The sequence below is a fragment of the Andrographis paniculata genome, unplaced genomic scaffold (assembly GCF_009805555.1).
Source record: "Andrographis paniculata isolate CXL003 unplaced genomic scaffold, ASM980555v1 Contig38END, whole genome shotgun sequence".
NCBI classification, from domain to species: Eukaryota; Viridiplantae; Streptophyta; class Magnoliopsida; order Lamiales; family Acanthaceae; genus Andrographis; species Andrographis paniculata.
The window spans coordinates 1,041,951-1,063,678 of record NW_026137571.1 but is presented as its reverse complement, the minus strand read 5'-3'; the positions used below and the strand labels follow the sequence as shown (position 1 = coordinate 1,063,678).

The following is a 21,728-nucleotide window of genomic DNA, read 5'->3' as shown; positions in this document are numbered from 1 at the left end:
AAATACTCAGTACTTTTTATTTTTTATATTATTTTTAATTTAATATTAATAAAAAATAAACATTACATTACTTTATTACATTATATATTTATAAAATATTAAATTTTTTTTAATTAACGGAAAGAGTATTAATATTATAAGATTTTATGTACAAAAATGAATATATAGATACATACAGGAGAGTAATAGATTGGATGTGTTTGTTTTTTCACCAAACTTTCAGATTTTACTGTATTAATTATATGTTTCTAGAAAATATATACATATATTTTTTCACAAAATATCCCGTCAGATATTTTTTTAAATCAGAATTTTCAAATAAAAAAAATAAAAACACAACCAATTTGTTATTAGCACTAGTAATATATGTTAAAAATATTTTTATTGAATAGATTTAGAGTATATAGAGAGTATGGGCTTAAGTTATAGGGCTATTAAAATGGCAATAGGTCTTTTGGGCCAAGAGCCAGATTAAGCCCATTTAAAATTGGGCTTCCTCCATTATTGGCCGTTGGATAAGGAAGTGAATCTGACGGTCATTATTTCGTTCCTTTTCTTCGCAGTCATCTTCCCGACTGCGACTAAACCCTCAAAACCCCACAAAACCTCGCAGTGAAGCTTCTCGTTCAATTCTATCACGGCAACCATGAACGGCGGCGGCGGTGGCGGAGGTATAGGCGGTTCTCCGTTCAATCCGGCGAACTCCACTCCTAACTTCGATAACCTTCTTCTGCAGTCTCTGATGTCGCGCCTCCAACTCCAACCGCCAAACCGCCGCGTTCCGCCGGAGTTCTCCGACGCGAAGTCGCTCGAAGACCTCTTCTCCGATTTGCTCCTGAATCTCTCCGAATCTGAATCAGATTCCGATTCGGAGAACGAGAATTCGTCGTCTTCCAAAAATCGGCTTGCTAAGGAAGAATCCAGAGTCGAGAAGGAGATCGTGCGCGCCGTCCTAGGCGGAGAGATCGAGAAGCTGAAACCTAATTCCGGCCAGACTATCTCGATCGGCGAGCACCACATCTGCGTAGGTTTTCAGGAGGAAACAGGTTCGGATTACCGAGTTTGGGAATGGCACGGTCATATAATGCTGTTCGACGAGGAGAACGGCTTTGCGCCGGAGTATATCTACGGGAACTACTTCGAGAGGATTGGCGCGGCGAGGAGAGCGTCGAAGGCGCCGGCGACGGCAACGAACAGCGACGACAAAGAGACGAGCGGCGGTAATCTAGGGTTGAAAGATCTGGTTGATGCTGCGGATTCAGGGAGTGATCGGATTCTCCATCGGAGCTTGAATGCGAACTCTGCTCGATCCAAGTTCATGTGACATGATTGATGAATTTCTCCTCGGTGCTTCGATTTCATCAACAGGTATGTATGCATACCTTTTTTTTTTTATTTTTGATAGATGATTTTTTGCATTGTTGTGCACATTTCATCAATTATTTGTGGTTATTGAACATGAATCCATGCTTTAGATTTGATCTGTTCATGATTATATTGCTTTCGGATGTGAGGAACACTCCGTTGAGCTTTCTAGTTTGAGTTTTTTTTATCAACCTAATAGCCAACAAACTAGGCTTGACAGCCAACCATCCCTTATGTGGGACTGGAGGAGTAACTAGAAATTGGAGGTATTCTTTTTGCATGTAATATAAAAAATATAGTATTTAACCTTAAATGAATGACTTTTTATGATACATTTTATATATTTATAGAGAATATTGCCACAAAAAAAATGTTATCTGAAACTAAATCTTACCTGATTCAGTTGATTTTTTCACTCTACTAAAATGCAATATATTATCTCTTCCAAGTCTATTCATGTATATTGTTGAATTTCTTACCCAAACAAAAAATCAATTCTCATTCTTCAATGAATTTTTTTCTAAGTTCTATTTACACTATCATTTTCCGTACAATTCTATTCTTGCTAACAAACACACCATGTGAAATTTGGCGACTTACATGCTGCAAGTTAGTTTGTGCTAGTCAGTGTGGCTATTACTTGTTTAACTAGATGCGGCTTTTAAAGCCTGGTGATAGATCGATCGATTGACCATTCCTGGCTATAGTTGTGGCCTCTCAAATTTGAACATGAATAATTTCAGTCTTGGTGCTAGATTTTCCGCAATATCGACATTTACGGGTTTAGGGAATTAACTACGCAAACATGAATCGCGTAACAGATTGCAGATTCAGGAATTAACATATACATTCTAAAAAATATCATAAACGTCTGCCTGACTGCTGTAAATACCTTCCGGGGGATCAATCAGCAGAATGGAAATCAAACCTCTACTACTTGCAATCTCGATAAATGTAGCAATTTTTTTTAGTTGTTTTTCTGTATTGCTGCTTACACCGTACAGAGATTTTATCGAGTTCATTATTCTAATGCACTTAGGGTATGTTTGTACTTTAAAATTGAGATAGAGTCAGAAAAATCTTTCTTTGTTATGAAAATTGAGAATATAAAGTGTGTTATTGCTTTCACTTTTTTAATATCTAACTTTTACAACTCCTTTGGAGGTATATTTTTGCGATCTCATAAAAATCATATTTAACTTATTTTTTTAAAAAAAGAAAATTACTAACTAAATATGGCCTTATTTCTTCAAGGAAATCATCTCTTGCTTGATTCATTGTTTCCCTCTGATTGCTTCATTTTTTGATTTTTCCACTTACAATATATAATTCTCAGCTGAATTCTTTCTTTTACCAAAGAGAAGAATCATTCTATATTCAATTCTTTTTCCTCTATTATGTTTAGCTGCAATTCTATTTCTACATTTTACGTTGTTAAATTTCACATTTAAATCTTCATGAATATATACATATTGGATTTGCCCTGAAAGTTACATTGCAATGTTAGGTAATGAATGAAGGATCAGTTTGCACCACGAAGATGGAAAAGCACACACACATTTCATTTTTTCCAGATTTCCGGAGCTCGTCGAGCCATCGGAACAGTCTTGTTTTTCGATTTCTACAGTATACAAAATCAGCTGAATGCCTATGTTTCTACTATGGGATTTGTTGTTACTTATTTATGATTTGTAGTAATGAATAAAGTGTTGCCAACTTTGCATCAGTATATTGTTGTGCAAATTATTTATCCTATAGAAATGATTAAACAAAAGTGTAACTCGAAGCCATCATCAAATCATGATGTTTGATCTCCAAACTTTCCAATCTGATTCACCTATGTGTCTTATCATTTTCCATTTATGAATACCAACTTATGCTAACAAAGCTGAAAGAAATCAAATGCACATACTAAACGAAGAACTAAGATCATCAATGCAATTATGAACCAAAACTTGTTCTATTACTTGAGGAAAAAAAAAAATTAAAAACAGAAATGAGCAGTTATTCAACATCTGTTGAATCCAGATGAACAAACACGTATAGAATTTCCTAAATCCATAGCATTTTCCTTCCGCGATTTTATCCGGCAAATAACAATTAAGAAATCCAATGTACAACAGAACAGAGAGCTAAGATCATCAATGGAATCAGGAACCAAAACTTATTTTATTATTGGGGGAAAAAATTGAAAAAAAAAAAAAGAGCAGTTATTCAACATTTGTTAGTCCAGATGAACAAACACACGTATAAGCCCCTAAATCCATAGCATTTTCCTTCGACAATTCTATCTGACGTATAACAATTAAGAAAATCGTAACAAACAACAAATATTCTACGAACTGGTGAATTTAGTCACAGCCTTCGTACCTTCGGAAACGGCGTGTTTAGCCAACTCACCAGGCAAAACAAGCCTCACGGCGGTCTGGATCTCGCGCGACGTAATCGTCGGCTTCTTATTGTAACGCGCGAGCCGCGACGCCTCCATCGCGAGCTTCTCGAAGATATCGTTGATGAAACTGTTCATAATCCCCATAGCCTTACTCGAGATTCCGATGTCTGGATGCACCTGTTTCAGAACCTTAAATATGTAAATCTTATACGTCTCGCTGCTCTTCTTCACCTTCTTCTTCTTCGAATCGGATACGCCTCCTTCCTTGATGATCTTCTCCGCCCCGGCCGGCTTCTTCTCGGCTGGCTTTTTCTCCGCCTTCGGTGCCATTTAGGAAATCTCTGGAGACTGGAGACAATGCGAATGCGGTGGAGATTATGAACGGCGGAATTCAGGAAAAACGGTTTTAGAATGCAAAGCACCATACCGGTACTGCATTGCATATATATATACGCATATGGAAAACTAAGATGTGTTCTTATTGGTTCATTTTGTGGATCGTTGCGCTGGCAAAATTCAGACCGTCGGATTAATATTAGTTCAATGGATATGCAGTCAGCAAACTGGCCATACTAACTAAAGTATATTTATCTCGTGTTAATATGTTTATTAATTAATTTTTAGCAAAATCATCAAGTGGTTTCACAAAATTGTACCGAATTCTCACTTTTTTTTAAAATAAATCAAATTTTCTCGTAGTTTTATAAATCTTGCGTCTAACCCCTCGGCCGTCTTTATTTAATGGTGTTTGACCTACACGCACTCAAATTATGAATAAATTTCATATTACTAATTTATAAATTCTTAAAATTATAAACATATTAATTTCTCTTATATTTAGTCTCAAATAACATTTAAAAATAACTTTTAAAACTAGAAAAAAAACAATTATTTCGGAGTATATTTATTATTTCTTGAGATTAAATACTAAAAATAATAAATATATTTGTAATTTAAGGGTTTAGAAATAAAGATTGTAAAACTTATTTGCATTTTGGGTGTGTGCATGTCTAAAAGAGTTAAATAAGGACAGTCGAGGGGTAAGACCAAAGTTTATGAAACTACGAGGAAGTTTGAGATAATTTTGAAATAATAAAGAATTTTGCATAATTTCGTGAAATCACCGGTAAATTTTGTGTAATTTAGCTATTGATTTTTAGTTTTTGTTGTATATTAGTATTCTCTCCCTCCCTGCTAATTTGTCTCATTTAAATTAGGCACGTAGTTTTACTTATTGTGTAATTAGTGAGTAATTAAAAATGTATTAGTAAAAATAATTATAATTTAATAAAAATAATTTAAAATTAAAATTAAAATTAACTAAATAGTTTAATTAAAATAAAAATAATTATAAATTATGAATTTTAAAATATGATTAAAATATATAATTGTGTTTGACAAATTAAGTGGGAACAGACGAAAATAAAATTAATAAACAAATGCTAATAATAAAATATTTTATATATATCGAAATATAAAGATTTTATGGTATTTCTCTATACATCGAATAAAGAAGTTCAGTACGATGTTATATCAATATTTTCCATATTTTGTTTTATAGGATATGTTAGTTTCATAATTCAATATATTTTTCTTTAAGATATAATTATTAAAAAAAATTACAAATATATTAATTTAAAACTAATTAAAATGACAAACTAAATACTCCATTACAGAAAAGATGTCTTATTGGGAATGAGCACGAGAATTAACGAATAATAATATTTAATTGGAAGTGGGTATAAAACAGAAGGTAAAAGACTAGATATCCTTATTTTTTGAACGATTTTAAAAATTATATTAGAGTAATAATTACGAAAAGTTTGAAAAAATAAGAATAATTTTGTTATAAATAAGACAATTATTTTGAGACGAAAGAAAATAAAAAATAAAACAACTTGGGACGGGAGAAAGTACTATATATTACGAGCAGAGTGAATATTTCAAATCTTGCCCACAACGAAATGATAATATATGCTCTGTGAACTAGGATAAAATATATTTATTGCTGATTGACAACATAAATATATAAATGGATTATATTTTATAAATGAAAATACATTTTAATTTTTTAAAAGCAAATAAATATTAAGTTACTGTAAATCAAGCACGAAGTAAGTTACTATTGTTCTATTTTTTTTTAAATACAAATTTTATATTTTTATATTTTATTTATTTATTATTTTTAATCTCTACTCTACAATTAATGATAAATTTATCAATTTATAATAAAAAAATAATCATTTAAAAAAATTGTACTAATATATTTTAAAACGAACCGAAATTGGACTTAGAGAATAAAAAATTATCTTTAAACAGGACATAAATAAATAAATACGATTAATAAAAATATCATTAGATTCCAAGAATAATGATGATGTGCTTAAAAAATGGATTGGATATTTTTTAATATTGAAATGCGTGTGTATGTATATGTGTATATATATATTTGTTGTATTGAAATGAGGAGGTGATTATCTGCTGATTGTTTTCTCCTCCGCAAAAGCGACGACTCTGACGCATCTCCTAGGGTTACGCTCAACGATGGAGATCCTTCCGCGCCTCCTGGATTTATACATTCGTTGAGAAAGGTTCATTTCGGATTCGATCGATTTTCGCTTGCAGGATAACTGAATTTGATTCACAGAAGTTTGACTCCTTGAAGAATTATTGGGGAAAAACCAAAAAATTGGAGACTTTGTGAGTCGGAGAGCATCGAAGGATGTATTCGGTGCCTTCCAGCAACGTGATTCTGGTCACGCGCCTCCACGTATCCTCCTTCTATGGCGGCTCGTCATCGCACCGTCGGAAAAATCTTCAGAAAAGCGATCGGCGTGGTAATCTTAGCAGTTGACGTTTAGCTAGGAGAAGTATTGGCTTGTTGTTAGATTCGATTTGTTGTTTTTCATCGATTTCTTCTTCTTCCGCTTGCTTTCTGTTTTGTCTGAGTTTGGACGAAGTGCTGCAAGTTCGCCTTTGGCCGTGGAGCTGAGATTTTTGGAAGCTGAGGTATCGCTGTTGGCAGATCTGGTGTTTCTGTTGGATAGGTATTTGTTTAGAGTACTGATAAGGAGCATCTGTGTGCAAGGCGTTTGGGTAAGTGTTGTTACTTCCTTGAGATAATCTTATCTATGTTGATTTTGCATCTATATTTTTCTAACTACAGGATCTTCATCGTCCATATATTGAGTCTGAGTTCGAGTTTGAGTTTATATCCACTGTGTTCTTCTCCGTTCGAAGTAATTGATTGTGCTCATTGTTTTTTCAGCTTTTTATAATTTGTTATCTTTTCTTATAGATTGATCTGGATTGTTAAGGCTATTGTTATATGCTTAGAGAATAACAATTAACACATTCTGTGTGGATTACTTAGATATAATATACTATAATATACCTGTTTTTCGATGATTTGTCTTCACATCTTTCCAAATGATTGATGATTTTTTGCATTTACAGCTCTTTCCTTCAGTTGCTCCTATTGTATATGGAAGTTGCTGTACCTTGTGATAAGTCAGCTGCTCGTCAACTATCTATAAGCAGCAGTGTTGGAACATCAGTAGAGCTACGCAATCCGATTAAGTGCAGCTCCTCTGATCTTTCTATGAATGATCTAAATTCGTGTTTTATCAAATGTCTGAGCATCGAAGACCCTAAGAATGCCTCAGGAAAGAATGGAGTGAAGGAACATGAATGTGCAAACATCGATGAAATTAGTTCCAGGAATTCATCTTCTGAAAAATGCCTTTGCAAGTGTGTGACATTTCCACTTCATCATGGCCCTAAATCGTCTGAAAGTGTATTCTTAGGTGAGGAAGAGAAGCGCGACGAACACATAAGTGCTGAAGTTAATGGCTTCACTAAGCCTTCTGATCAGCACTTTCCGCGCTCCAAATCCTTACCTGTGAGTTTTTATTTCGATTCTTCTGGAGCTTTTATTTCGATTCTTTTGATTAAATTACTAATTCCTTTCACTTAAAATAGTTGTGTAGTTCGGTAATCACCATATAAAACAAACAAACGACGCATACTTTTATTTGATGCATATTCTGTTAATTAAAAGCATGTTGATGAATATATTTTTCGCGCATTTGTAGCATGTGTGGTGTGAGATTATGTGATGTTCCGACTATTTATGTAGGGTGTGTTTGTTTGGGATTTTGGATTTTGAATTGAAATTTGAATAGTAGAATTTTTAACTTAAATGGTTGTATAATGCGATATAAATAGGTGTTTGATTTGATATTTTTGGAGAAAAGAAATTTGATGAATAGTAAATGTTTGGGAAAATCTCATAAATGAACACACCAGTACTGTATTTTTATTATATATGGTGCGATGTCAAATTATATGCTGCAATTGTATTATGTTAATACAATTTTAATTATTATATCAAAACGTAGTAAAATAAGGAAAATAAAAAGAAGGCAAAAAAATACTTATAATACTAATAGAAGGACGTTTATATAAAAAATTATACAAATATAAGGATATTTTTAATGTTAATCCGCAAAAGGTAAATGTAAACTTATTAATTGGACGGTGGAAGTACATTATGCTAATATATTATGTGTTGTCTGTTCCTATATCATGTATTATTAGTTCTTGTTTTGTATTTGTATTATGTTTGTATAATTCATACGATGTCTATCTCTATACTCTGTTCGACGAATTCATTTGCATCATAAACATTCTTCTATACGATGCAAGCGAGCCAAAACTGTATCTATCTTTTTTGATATATTCTCACCTCCCTTCGATGTTTTCGCTGCATTTTGAATTTAGTCGCCTCTATTATACAATAAAAAACAGTTCTCGACAAAATTATTAACTTCTACACCAATCTTATTACCATCTCAGGTTCCATCGAAGCTTGCATCTGCCTTGAAAGGCACCCGCGAAAAGCAGGGCTTATCATCGCCTAAGAAACTATCGGTATCATGGGCCCCCAACGTGTACGATCCAATTCCTACGTCAGTGTCGCATGTACCGTCGTCATCATCGTACACGAATCAGCGCCACGGGAAAAAGTATGGTAAGTATAAGAAGGGTGGCGGAGGAGGAAAATCCTCGCGGGGCAGCAAAGGTAAAGACAAGAAATATGGTCGGAAAAATGGAGGGGAATCGAGCAAAATCAAGGCGTTACATGGAGTCGGCTTTGGCCCGGCTCAGATAGGTAGTATTGTAGAATACGAGGTCGGGAGCCCGAGATTCAGCCCGAACCCGAACCCGAACTCGACATGTGAAAGGAGTTTTCTGGAGAATTCTGTGGGGAAGTTGCACTTTCCAGCTGCAGAGGCTACCTGACTGAAGGGCCTTATTTTACTCTAAGTAAATAAATAAGATAGAATTTGTAGAGGAGAGGTTAGAGATGCTATAAGACTATGAGTGATATGGCTTGCAATGGAGGGACTTGGGATGGTCTTCTTGTGAGTTTGGTTTTTTTTTTTTTTAATAATAAAAATAATAATTTGGAACTAGGTCATTATGGTAAGTCATACTAAGGAAGCCTGTTTGGCAGGAATTGATCCACCTGCGTAAAGTCGACTACCCAGTTTGGTTGTATTTGTGTTATCGTACGCCGTACCAAAATGAGAATTCTTTAAGCATTTGTGTTATGGTACGCTGTACCATAGTGAGGGTCTTTTGGTCAGAAATTTGTAAGTATGTGTGTTATGGTAAGCTGTAACAAAGTGAGAGGTTTTTCAGGGGTCGGATTTGTAGCCATGAAGTTATGAATTCAAACCCCCAACGCCTCAAGGCGTCTGTCACATATAGTTCGTCTAACGTAATTTATCTGTCGAATCTAATTTGCAATATATTATGTTCAATTGGAGGTTTACGAGTATGCACTTTCAAGTAGCTGCTGAGATTTCACATCATTAAAAAGAAAAAAGTTAAAGGATTTTTTTGTATTAAATTTGACCAAAAATTTATTGAATAACCGCTGTAGATTTTCACAGAAAGTGAGGTTTCTTCTTTTCTTCAACGGGTTTGGTTTTGCATTGGATAGAGAAGATCATTTGGGCGTATAATAGTGAGATACGTTTTGTGGTATTGAGGAACTAATGATACCTATAGCTGTTGTTTCTTTTAAATTTGAATACTAATTTGTAAAATATATATATATATATCTTATTAAAAGATTTAGAATATATATTTTCTTTTTTGGTATAAACTGGACAAGCTTAAAAAGAGCAAATTCAAAAACATACTTAGCAGTTAGCAAATAGTATAATCTAAAAAACAGATATAATTCATTTCTAATTTTAATAAATTTATTTACTCCAAACATACTTAGTTCCAAAATGAAGGTAGTATAAGACAATTTTGAGTTCAATTTTTTTTTAAAAAAAAGTTCATATGATAATAAAATAGTCTTATATTTTTACTAAATTATCAAATACCACTATTATAGACTCCCATAAATTACCTATCACAAATGATTAGTACAAAACAAAATAGAGATATTGAAAAAAAAGTAGTAATATAATAATACTCCCTCCGTGTCTCATATACCGTGTCTACGTAGGAGGAATGTAATTAATAGATAATTAAAAATATATTAGTAAAAATAATTATTTTATAATATAAATAATTATAAATTAAGATTAAAATATATACTTAGTTTAATTAAAATTTAAAAAAAATTAAAAAATATAAAATGAGATTAAAGTGTATAATCATTTTCCCAAAAAGAAAAGTAACATAGAATGTGGGACGGACAGAAACGGCAACGTGGACATGGTACATGGGACGGAAAGAGTAATAAATAAATAAATAAATAAACTTGCACATGTAACAAGAGAACAAAAAAGAACAGCACAGAGTCTCCAAATAAAAAGAGACAAACCAGAATTTAAACCATTTCAGTTAGTACCTGAGGGAAGATTTAGAACAAAATCTCTTGGTCTTTGTTTGTAATGTTCTCCACAAGCTAAAACAGAATCCAGCAATCTACAATGTATAATATAAATTTAAGTATAATAACAAATTTTATATTATCAAATTATCAATACCGGGACGTGGGGGGCCCGCTCCATCCGACAGTCTTGTTCGTCGTAAACCCCATAGTTTCCGTGGATTGCATTTCCTGCCGAGGTGGGGGGCGAGGCTGTGCTTCCCTATTTCTAGCAGGATCGACAAAAATTACCCAACCATCGAGGAACTTGGCATTCATACCTTCCCGGGCTTTCTCAGCCTCTTCGATTGATCCATAGGTTACAAAACCAAACCCCTTTGATCTTCCGGAGCCTCTGTCGACTATCACTTTTGCTGAATAGACAATGTAAAGAATAGGCAGTGTAAAAAAAAGAACGATAAATATGAACTGTTTGTTTTAAGAAGGTAAAATTGAGATATTAGTTCACCTTCGAGAAGTCTGCCGAAGGGTGCAAATGCTTTGTAGAGATTCTCGTCGGTTGTGTTCCTTGAAAGACCTGCAACATTGTTAACCATTGATTAGTTCTTCACAGAATTCGGAATAATATCGGATTGGTTAAAAAGAAAAAGGCCGATAACACCTGTTGCCTCTTCATAGACAACCAGAGGTTAGTTGGAAATTCTCTAAAGTGGTGACTTTATATGAAATTATTTAATGTTTCGATTAATTTTTTTCCTCAAAAAATATCATCCAGTCAAATTCATATTTTTTATTCAAATTTAAAATTTTACTATTAAAAAATACAAACCAAAATCCTAATCCTATAAAAAAAACCACATCCTGGTTGTGTTCTTTTGTAGGTTTTACCATAAGTTTTTACTATTCAGATTCTTTTGTTTCTCTAAAAATATCACATCAAACAATCACTTCTTTTTTTTTTATTTATATTATACTACAAATTTATTTGACATTCAAAACATCACATCAACCTTTATTTATATCATACTAAACAACTATTCTAATTAAACTGTTTATTATTCAAAAATCCAAATCTAAAAACTAAAGCCCACAAACAAACACACCTAAGTGTTTGTGCATAAGTTTTTCTTACGCCTTAGGATATGTTTACTTTCCATGATCATTAAATTTGATAATCGTGTCTTCAATATAATATGATTGTAATGCAATCAAGCAAAGGAAACAGACAACCTAATAACAACGAAAGACCACCACTTGAGCTCGATTATATACAATGGAGATCAAATTTCATGATGGATTCTGCACACACATGTAATTCTGAGGAGACTAAGACGTAATCTGTCAAAATCTTTTAAGGGCTTTTCATGAATATACGGCTATGTAAATGTAAGAAGTTCTATAATAAGAATATAAGATAGAGGGTACAATGGTTTTTTAGTTTGTATCTTTTAACGTTAAATTAAAGCAAGAATTCAACAAGATGAATGCTATTCAACTGAAATGATAGTTAATCCAACTCTAATGGATAAACCAGGTATGCACATGAACTAACAAGTACCCTTTGGGTTTGTTCACTTTCAAAAAAACTACATAGAAAGTTTCGGACCAGTTCTCAATAAGAATTCATTATTTTCTTTCATAAAATATTTTTAAAAACAACAAAAACAAAAATTCAATAACATAAACAAAAATCTCCACCAAAAAATAATAATAAGAAAAAAAATCTAAAAACTAAAAGAACACAACCTTTGATACATTAAAAAAAAAAAGTGAAATAGAGCATTTACTTGTCAACATAACCAAGCAGTGATTTGAACAAAAATCTCCCAAAGCATTTATTCAAAGATAGACACTGTTGAAATTTCTGTATTGCAAACATAAAGAAGTCTAAATAAGATGAGGGGGGTGTATTGGTTGCGGAGTCTAGAGGATTTCTTTAGAATTTTCAAAGATCGGGAATATTCAATCCGAATTTTAAAAAGTCTTTGAAAATCATTAGGTATTCAATATGAATTTAAAAATAAATAAATAAATCTTTAGGTATTAAAAAGTCCATTCTTTTCCAACAATATATAGATAGATAGATAGATTTCACTCTACAATTAGAGGGGAGAAAAACCTTTGTTCCTCAGTGTTAGGTGCTACACAAAACATTGCAGTTAGATTTTGTGAATGGATTTGTTGAAGCTATTTTGCTCTTTCTATTTCTTATATTTTGTGTATGGTTGAGAAACTACGGACATCAATGAAAACCAATTAGGATAACTTTTTTTATATACATAGTGTGTTCCATATATCTAGTCTGTGCAGCTTGTGGTCTTTCTAAATACACACATTTTTAAGGTATAAAAAATAATAATAATAAAATAAAATAAAATCAATAAACCACCTAAGTCATGATCCTCTAGTTCAAAGCAAAACTATTCAAAATTGGTAAAATTTTCAATTCGAATTTAGAAGCCACTGACAATTCAACAAGATACACAAATTCGTTATGATGAATTATATATATATGGCGAAGGAAAACATCATGAAGCGAAAAAATTGTCAGATAAGACAAGCAAAGGATCACACACATACCGCTAACGAAGAGCTTGGGAGAGGTGAGAGTCGGAATCGTAGAATTCGTAGAATTGAAACGAATCGAAGCGAAATGAGATCTAACATTCACCGCCGGCGCAGACGATCCGCTAAGAATGCGACGGAATGCAGAGACGAGCGCCATTCGCTTCTTCGAATATCGCGCCTAAGGGTTTACGGAAATGGCCGAGAAACACGTCGTCCAGCTCAAAATAGCTGCAAATGATATTCACACCTGCTTCACTGTCGAATTGACATAACGAAACAACAAATAAACACACCGAATTGCTAAAAATGCTTGAAACTCTAAGTCGCCTCACTTCGAGCCATAAGAGATTTGAAATAAGAGGACTGACCTTACAAAAATTGACGCAGCTGACTAGCTTTCCGGCGAAGAGAAGACGCAACCGACAAAATCACAAAGAAGGAGAACAAAGAAGAGCGGCCGAGGCGCCGCCGTCCGTCCGCCGAGGAGAAAGCAGCTGAAGCGAAGAAAATCGGAAATGGAGAAGGTAAAGGAGAAATAAAATGAAATTGAATGAAATAGGGTTTGGGCATTGGGCCTTAAAAGAGGAGAAGTTTTTAAACGCTTGAACCGGCCCAATCTAGTATCGGATAGGGTTTGTTTGTTTGGGTTTGAATTTGATTTTCGAATAATAAGAGTTTCGAATTGAATAATGTAATATAAATAAATAATGATATAATAATTTGGAGGTAAAATTAATTTTATCATATTACAAAAAAATAAAGATAAAGTTGGACTGCGTGTCTTTGGAGAAAGAAAAATACAATATAATGGATAATAAAAATTCTTGTAGAAATCTCTAATCAAACACCACCGATGTATTCGTTTAGGGTGTTTTTTTTTTCCCTTTTTATTTTTAATTTAGAGTGTTCTAAAATAATACCCATTTCGTCTAAGAACTATAGGTTATATTTAGCACGGAATTTAAAAAATATTGATATTATATTAATAATTGATAAAAAAATATGGGTAAATAATTTGTGTAAAAAATAGTGGCAACTGTGTAATAATAATAAAAATATATATAAATAATTATAATGATCTGATTATTGTGAAAATGAGACTATTATTTTGAAACGAACAAAAATAATAAATAAGACATGAAATATTATATATAATAGTATTCACTATTTTAATCTTGTATCACACCTTAGCCATCTTTAGCCTCCATGGATACTTCTGAACGAAGCTTATAAATAGCCGGTCTATAGATCTCACATATCTATAGAATTTTCCAACTAAATTCTTAATTTTATGGAACTCGCTCAATCAATTCAGAAAATCTAAAAACCACCTCACAACATAATCCAAAACAAGCATAGTGAAAAAGAAGATAACCAGACCCCGATCTCTCAGATCACCTACCAATCTAGTGTGACTTGTCTGTGGGCAGCCGAAAATTTATAACCGCAGATTCTCGTGTCATAAAAATAAATTAATTAATTAAATAATCAATATTCTCGATTCAGAACCAAAATCTAAAATGAGGAGATGATTTATGGAGCAGGAGCACTTTTTGAAGGGTTTGAGAGGGGAGGGAAGGTCGGTGATGTGAGGAATTTTTATTTTTTTTTCCCTTTTTGTATAATTTATAAAATTATTTTTTTCAAATAAAAACTATTGAACAGTTTAAATATGATTTCGTATATTGGCACGTAAGTGAAAGGAAATGATAACTCTTAGTCTCTTATAATACATATACAATGATATTTGTCGAGTAAATTATTCAAATATAATGATATTTTTAATATTAAATACAATGACGCAAAAACTAAATGGCAACCTTCTTGCGGGACGAAGGGAGTATTACCTTCTAAAAAATATATATAATAGTCCTTCTGTCATCTGCGTTAAGACCATGTTCAATCCATCATCTCCATTAATCCAATTTTAACTGCATATTCAGTTTTAACTTCAAATATGCAGTAATTTTACTTCAACCGTAATTCCATTTTTCGCTATTTCACTATTATTCTTCAAATATTCAATTTTCCCTATTATTTTAAACAACTTTTTATTTTTATAATTTAAAATAAAATTTTAAAAATTTTAAAAAATAAAAATTAAATTTATAATTTTAAAAATTTAAAAAATTAAAAAAAAATAAAATAAAATAAATAGCATTTTGCTAAAATGATGTTGCCCTGTAGCAAACTCCAAAATTGGAGCTTGAAATAGCGCTGGATTGGAGCAGCGTGGCGGCAGAAATAGTGTTGAAACGCTATAAATACAGCGTGGTTAGAGATGCTCTAATGTATATTTTTCTACTTTTTTTTCCGTTACGCATTAATCTTTTTATTTTTATTTTTTCCGTTACGCATTAATGTATATATCTTTTATTTTCATCTATCATATATAAATATATACATTTTCCTTTTTAGTAAATCATGAACTCTACATTTTTCTACAAATATCATTACTTTGCAATTATTTTATTACCTTTACATTAAAAAATAAAGCTAAAATAATCTTTACAATATTTTAAATACTCACTAATAATAATCTTATTAATTATTGTATAAAATTGCTTTAGATAATGGTAAGTAAATAATTTATATAGTATATCCTAGTTTCTCCATCCCGGATAAATTATCCATGATATAATAACAAAAAAGTTAAAAGTAAAATATAACTAGAAAGTAAATAAAAAATGAATTAGTAAAAATAATTAAATAATTTTAGTTAAGATTATGAACAAAGTTTAAAATGTGATTGAATTATATAATCATATTTTGTTAAAAAGTGACAAATTATATATGATGAACTTAAATGAAAAAAATGGACATTTTACATTTTCAATGGATATCATAATTTTTAATTTAAGGTTTTCTTATAAATATATATATATATATATATTAGTAGTTGGATCTCTATTAAAAGTGATCCTATGGCCAGAAATCAATCGTGAGCAGCAAAAAATAAAGTGGAGTTATATTAGCAATATGTGCAAAATCAATCTTTCAACAATGTTAAAACGTATATGACTTTTGCACTCCAAAGTATCAACAATAGCGTAAGGGTGTGTTTGTTTGGGGGTTTGAATTTTGAGTTGGAATTTGAATAGTAAAAATTTTGAATTTGAATAATTGTATAATGTAATATAAATAGGTGTTGATTTGATGTTGATTTTTAGTATAATATAAAAAATGAAAAATAAGTGTTTGATTTTATGTTTTTTGGGAAAAAAATTGGATGAATATTGTAAATCAAATTCAATCCCCCAAACAAACACACCCTAATCTATTCAACTACAAATAATAAAGTTATCATCAAGTAACAAATTCAGAGTTGCAGTGCAGTAGTTTCAAGATGCAGATTAACGACCAACGCTCAAGGAAAGTTTATAGGATGAAAATGAGAATAAAATTAGCTAAAAAGTTGTATTGGAAAGCTTCAGAGGATGAGAAACACTCGAAAATGTATGGTTAATATAAATATATATTTATATATATATATAGAGAACAAAATCTATATCACAATTTCACAACTACAAAGTATTCAAACTATATGATTAATGGAGTTTTTGAGGACGATTAGCAATCACCGAAACAGTATAAGAATTTTGCAGATATAGAACAGAGTAATAGACATTTTATTGATAATAATCACAAAGGTACTGAACCAGCACAGAGATTGGGCAAAAACACACTGATTAGGCATAATTAAGCGTAAACTAACCGAATTGAACTGATTCAAGCACCAGGAGCTGCATCCTTAGCCTTACTCTGGAAATACTCACCGTGCGGTTCCCTAGCATAATCTGCGGAATACCTCGCCGTCGAATTCAACCGTTTCGAACCGTTTTTGAGATACTTGAAGATCCAGGACAGCGTCGTCGCCGTTGCGACAGAAAATCCGAAAAGCGTCGCTAAGAAGGTTGCGGAGATGAAAATCAGAATGCTGAGAGGAATCCAGATCGGACTGGAGATGAGGATCAACGGAATGAAGAAAATTAGAGCGAGAAACGTCGCGGTTAGGGTTAGACCGCTGAGGAACAGCAAAATAGCGCTGGAGATCACTAGCGTCGCGAATCCGGTTAGTCGAGGGGAGTGCGGCGCGTGATCTCTGAGCTTTTGGATGAAGAAGAAGGCGGCGGCGGCGAATGGCGCGGCGGACGGTTTTCTCGGAGGATACTGCCAATCGGCCATTGTTGAACGATTTTAGAGAAGCAGTGTGGAATGGATGAAGATATGAATGACGGATGCGTGACGCGTGTGGCCGTTGATTTCATGCACGTGGACACGTGTGCATATAGGTTTGTTTGTTTGTGCCTTTTTTGGCACAACTGCAATTTCATTTTTTATTTTGTCTAAAATTTTCAAAATAATATTGGACCCCAATTTGATGCCCAGCACTAAGGAATATCCTAAATACCCACGTGCCCAATTCTACAGGCTTTGTTCGCAACGGTGTTTTTTTTTTTTTTTTTTTTATAAATATAAAAAATATATCCTAAATTAAAATTAATATTTTATATTCAATTACAACATTCTATACAATTACCTTATTCGTTAACAATATGTGTTACCTTCTTAGTTTTTATTGTAACAATATGTGTTACCTCCGTTAGGAAATACAATTAATTCCAATTTATATCTTTATCAAAAATTTATTATCTCTATAAAAATAATAAATAATTAATTATTTAATTAATTATAACTTAAAACTTAAATTTTAAAATTTTAAATTATCAATATTTATCTGTACAAATGCACATTCAATTTTATTTCAAAATAACATGACTCACCTAAGTATTTTTCAATAATCTATTTTTTTATATATTCAATTTTAATATTTAAAATATTTATATTCAATATTTTTTCGACTAATTCTTTAACAAAACTATCAAAAACGAAAAATTATTTGAGACAATATATTAATCTGATTTTACTTCAATCATTCAGATTTTTAAATGCTATTCATTTTACAAATTTAAATAATTTTAATATTTCATAATATAAAAAATTATATAATATTATTATAGTTTATATACATTAATATTAAAAAAATTAAAATATAATATGACATAACAAATATTATTTATATATTATTAAATAATAAAAATAAACAATTATGATGAATTTTATAAAATTGTAAAGGTAATAAGTAAAAGTAACGATACTATAACTATAGCGGGTGTTCAAATAAATAATTTGAATAATAATGTAGATATGATGCGAAAGTAATATATAAAAAAGGTAATGCAGTAGAGACATTCACCGTAACGGATGCTCTTATTAATTGTTTTAGCATATATACTAGCATTTAAACCCGTGCTATGTACGGATGTATACATAATTAAAATATTTTAAAAAATAATAAATAAAGTATAAATAATTATTATTTTAATATAATGTTACATTATATATGTATGTTTAAATGTTAGTTTTTATTTGAGAAAAATTAAAATAATTTCAATGTAAATTTTTGCATAATACATTCCAAATAAAATTATTGTATCTAAGTTAGAAGAGACAAAATAATTGAGACATATAAAATATTAGATGATTAAAATACTAATGCAAATTTATAAGATTGCAAATCCGCCAAACTAAAATATGCAAATCAAGTTATTAATGAGAAAAAAAGAAAAAAAAACAATAGAAGTACTCATCGTTTTTTTTTTATATATATATTTTTCTACTTTTATGTATTGTAACAAATAATACATTATAATATATACAAAGTATGTATAAATATATGCAATAAAAATATAATATGTATGTGTTTAAAAATATGAATAAAAATAAATAAATTCAAATAACTTCAATGTTATCTTCCTCTGCAACATATAATATGTAGGTGTTTAAAAATATTATCCTAAAATTTATTAGGTTGAAATAAAAAGATTGCGTAATGATAAAATAAATAATATAATGTTACTTTGATATGTAGTATGGTTCGTTGAAATAGAAGATGGTATAACTTTGTTATCTTCTAAGTTGTTCTGGTCATTCACCGGAAGTGAAGATGTAATAACTTCATCATCTAAAAAGTATGTGAAAAATAACACCATATTAATAATATGATATATAATAGTACTGATATTATTTGAAGACATATTTGAATAAATTGAAGAAATAGTAGAATTAAACAAAGTAATAATAATGCAGGACAATTTTATAAAATAATAATACTATATCTTCTAAATAAAACTATACAAAGATCTTAGCATGAAATAACACAACAATAACAATAATATTTTTGGAAGAATATTTGTAAATATATTTTTACATGAATTCACAACTACTAATCCAATAAAATTATTAGTCACCTGGTTGAATTTGTCGTGTTTGATTTATTGGATTTCTTCGAGTATACCTCATTCTTATATGTAAGTTTGGATAATTTGGAGGGTTACTCGAAAGGTTGTAATTACAACAAAGCCATTGACATTCGCATTTTTTTGTTTTGCTTGGACAATATTCATCTATATAAACATAAATAGATAAAAAATATATATTTACTTATTAGAAATAAGTAAGTAATCAGTAAAAATAAAAAATTGGTGGGTCCACCCTTGTGAAAGGTTGAGCGAACTACACCGGAGACAGACCGAAAGTCCTAATTTGCTTTAATTCAATCACTATCATTTATAGAAAGAAATAGGGCATTAGTAAGTCGTTTAAATTGAAAATTACTTACCATAGCAAGAGAACTTCAGATCCAAATGCATCTACACTCCACAGTTAGCATCATCAATGTCGAGAATTGCATCACAAGAAAAAATCAAAATAAAACAAAGTAACAATTAACAAATTGAAATAAAACAATTAAGAATTAAATGTATAAAAATATGAAAATTGTTCTGAATTTATGAGATGTATAAATAAAAACAATTGAATTACCTTAATACAAATTATTATGTGATATTCAACCAGATTCTTAAAAGCTAAATGGTTGAAAGCGAAATGTGAAACCTTCTGCAAGGATACGTGATTATGAGATGAAGAAATTGAAAAAAAAAAAATTGTAAAATTTAACTCCGAAAAATCTAAAATTTTAAAATGTCAATGAATCAAGAGAATGTGGGGTCCATACCATTTGCTTATATATATATTACACTTTTCGTCTCAACTAATTTGTCTAGCTGAAGCAGGAAGTGTTAGATTTATGTAATTAGTAATTAACAAAATATATTAGTAAAAATAATTATAAATTATTACATATTTTAATTAAAAAAACATATGAATTATAAATTTTAAAATATAATTAAAGTGTATAATTGTATTTTTTTAAAAAAATAATAAATTATATAGAACGAGACCGAAATATAAACAATGGCCAAATTGGACGAAAGGAGTATGTAAGTGTATATATAATACTCCCTTCGTCCTACAAGGAAGTTCCATTTTTTATTTTCGTATATCCCCAAATAAGGGTATCATTTCATAATTTAATAATTGTACTACTTACCTAATATAATAAATACCATTGCAACAATATATTACACAAATGTCACCACCTTTCTATTACACAATATTAATAAGAGTATTTTTATTTTTTTTACTAAAACTCAATATAATACTAATATTAAAAAATTTACGTGCAAAAAACAAGCGTTACTCTTTATACGAGACATTGAGTATTTTATTTTATAATATCCATTGAAAATAATGCAACATAAATTATTAGATTAATATATTTATATATACTTATTTTTAAAAAATTTGATATTATTCAGCAAATTATTTATTTACTTATTTTTAAAATATTATACTCTATCGGTTATTTGTAAGAGTTACATTTTTTATCGTCTATATGCAAGAATGACATTTTATTTACTTAAATATCTTTTTTTTTTTTTTTCAAAATTTTACAACTTGTTTTATTATAATTTAAAATTAATTTGAAATTATATTAATTTTAAAACATATGTTACAATATGATACCTTTATTATTATCTTTTTCGTTTTTACTTTAACAAAATTCATTATCTTTAAAATTAGAAATACAATTATCAAAATTTATTACATTTCTCAAAATTTGATTACCTAAAAAAAAAAATTTATCTAAAAAAATTAAAATTTCAAAATTTTAAAATTTCAAAATTGAAAATAAATTATCTATAAATATATTTAAAATTCATGAATCAATTCTCACACGTTATTTATCATATTTTAAAATTATTTGTTATTCTTTACATTTCATATTTAATCCAACAAGATGATTCATTTCAATCAATTCTTAAATCAAAGTGTTTGAAATAAAAAATTTTTAGACAATGAATCAAATTAAGTATATAAAAATATTATAAAATAATAAAAATATGTATAAATAAATAAATTATTTATTTATTGCTTATACATATATATATTAGTATTACGTAATAAAAACATATAAAAATTAATAAATTATCGTGGATTTATAAAATAGTAAATATATTGAGATAAAGTAATTTAGTATAAGAGATGTTCTTATTCTTTTTAGATAGTATTTTAATATTATATTTTATAAAAACAAATACTACATTCGTCCCATAAAATCAGTACAATTTTTTTTTTCAT

At 30.1% G+C, this 21,728-nt stretch overlaps 5 protein-coding genes across 6 annotated transcripts; 2 read left to right on the top strand and 3 right to left on the bottom strand.

The window, feature by feature from the left end:
* The first annotated feature begins 571 nt into the window (after window positions 1-571).
* On the top strand, window positions 572-3,094 carry LOC127251150 (uncharacterized). The gene is made up of 2 exons (XM_051274750.1): window positions 572-1,368; window positions 2,873-3,094. Exon 1 carries the CDS (start codon window positions 647-649, stop codon window positions 1,322-1,324), a length of 678 nt encoding a protein of 225 aa, XP_051130707.1. The 5' UTR covers window positions 572-646; the 3' UTR covers window positions 1,325-1,368; window positions 2,873-3,094.
* A 439-nt stretch (window positions 3,095-3,533) lies between these two features.
* On the bottom strand, window positions 3,534-4,162 carry LOC127250933 (histone H2B.9). Its single transcript, XM_051274419.1, has one exon. It carries the CDS (start codon window positions 4,085-4,087, stop codon window positions 3,701-3,703), a length of 387 nt encoding a protein of 128 aa, XP_051130376.1. The 5' UTR covers window positions 4,088-4,162; the 3' UTR covers window positions 3,534-3,700.
* Window positions 4,163-6,223: 2,061 nt separating this feature from the next.
* LOC127250932 (uncharacterized) lies at window positions 6,224-9,573 on the top strand. The gene is made up of 3 exons (XM_051274417.1): window positions 6,224-6,853; window positions 7,214-7,658; window positions 8,615-9,573. The coding sequence occupies exons 2-3, from the start codon at window positions 7,242-7,244 to the stop codon at window positions 9,059-9,061; spliced, it is 864 nt and encodes a 287-aa protein (XP_051130374.1). The 5' UTR covers window positions 6,224-6,853; window positions 7,214-7,241; the 3' UTR covers window positions 9,062-9,573.
* A 1,019-nt stretch (window positions 9,574-10,592) lies between these two features.
* LOC127251157 (organelle RRM domain-containing protein 2, mitochondrial) lies at window positions 10,593-13,818 on the bottom strand. Of its 2 annotated transcripts, none has more exons than XM_051274759.1 (4): window positions 13,553-13,818; window positions 13,197-13,412; window positions 11,125-11,193; window positions 10,593-11,029 (listed from the first exon to the last, which is right to left on the bottom strand). In XM_051274759.1, the coding sequence occupies exons 2-4, from the start codon at window positions 13,339-13,341 to the stop codon at window positions 10,767-10,769; spliced, it is 477 nt and encodes a 158-aa protein (XP_051130716.1). In that variant the 5' UTR covers window positions 13,342-13,412; window positions 13,553-13,818; the 3' UTR covers window positions 10,593-10,766. The 2 variants fall into 2 exon arrangements, with proteins under 2 accessions (XP_051130716.1, XP_051130715.1); XM_051274758.1 differs by having other exon boundaries at window positions 13,197-13,439; window positions 13,553-13,800.
* A 3,095-nt stretch (window positions 13,819-16,913) lies between these two features.
* LOC127250822 (oleosin G-like) lies at window positions 16,914-17,369 on the bottom strand. Its single transcript, XM_051274247.1, has one exon. The coding sequence runs from the start codon at window positions 17,367-17,369 to the stop codon at window positions 16,914-16,916; it is 456 nt and encodes a 151-aa protein (XP_051130204.1).
* Window positions 17,370-21,728: the final 4,359 nt, after the last annotated feature.

Excerpts from the sequence above, each read along its gene's own strand:
- LOC127251150 (XM_051274750.1), top strand. The coding sequence starts at position 647 with ATGAACGGCGGCGGCGGTGGCGGAGGTATAGGCGGTTCTCCGTTCAAT.
- LOC127250933 (XM_051274419.1), bottom strand. The coding sequence starts at position 4,087 with ATGGCACCGAAGGCGGAGAAAAAGCCAGCCGAGAAGAAGCCGGCCGGG.
- LOC127250932 (XM_051274417.1), top strand. The coding sequence starts at position 7,242 with ATGGAAGTTGCTGTACCTTGTGATAAGTCAGCTGCTCGTCAACTATCT. Across the intron at positions 7,659-8,614 it reads CGCGCTCCAAATCCTTACCT|GTTCCATCGAAGCTTGCATC; the intron begins GTGAGTTTTTAT and ends TTACCATCTCAG.
- LOC127251157 (XM_051274759.1), bottom strand. The coding sequence starts at position 13,341 with ATGGCGCTCGTCTCTGCATTCCGTCGCATTCTTAGCGGATCGTCTGCG. Across the intron at positions 11,194-13,196 it reads TCCCAAGCTCTTCGTTAGCG|GTCTTTCAAGGAACACAACC; the intron begins GTATGTGTGTGA and ends ACAATGTTGCAG. Across the intron at positions 11,030-11,124 it reads CTTCGGCAGACTTCTCGAAG|CAAAAGTGATAGTCGACAGA; the intron begins GTGAACTAATAT and ends TTGTCTATTCAG.
- LOC127250822 (XM_051274247.1), bottom strand. The coding sequence starts at position 17,369 with ATGGCCGATTGGCAGTATCCTCCGAGAAAACCGTCCGCCGCGCCATTC.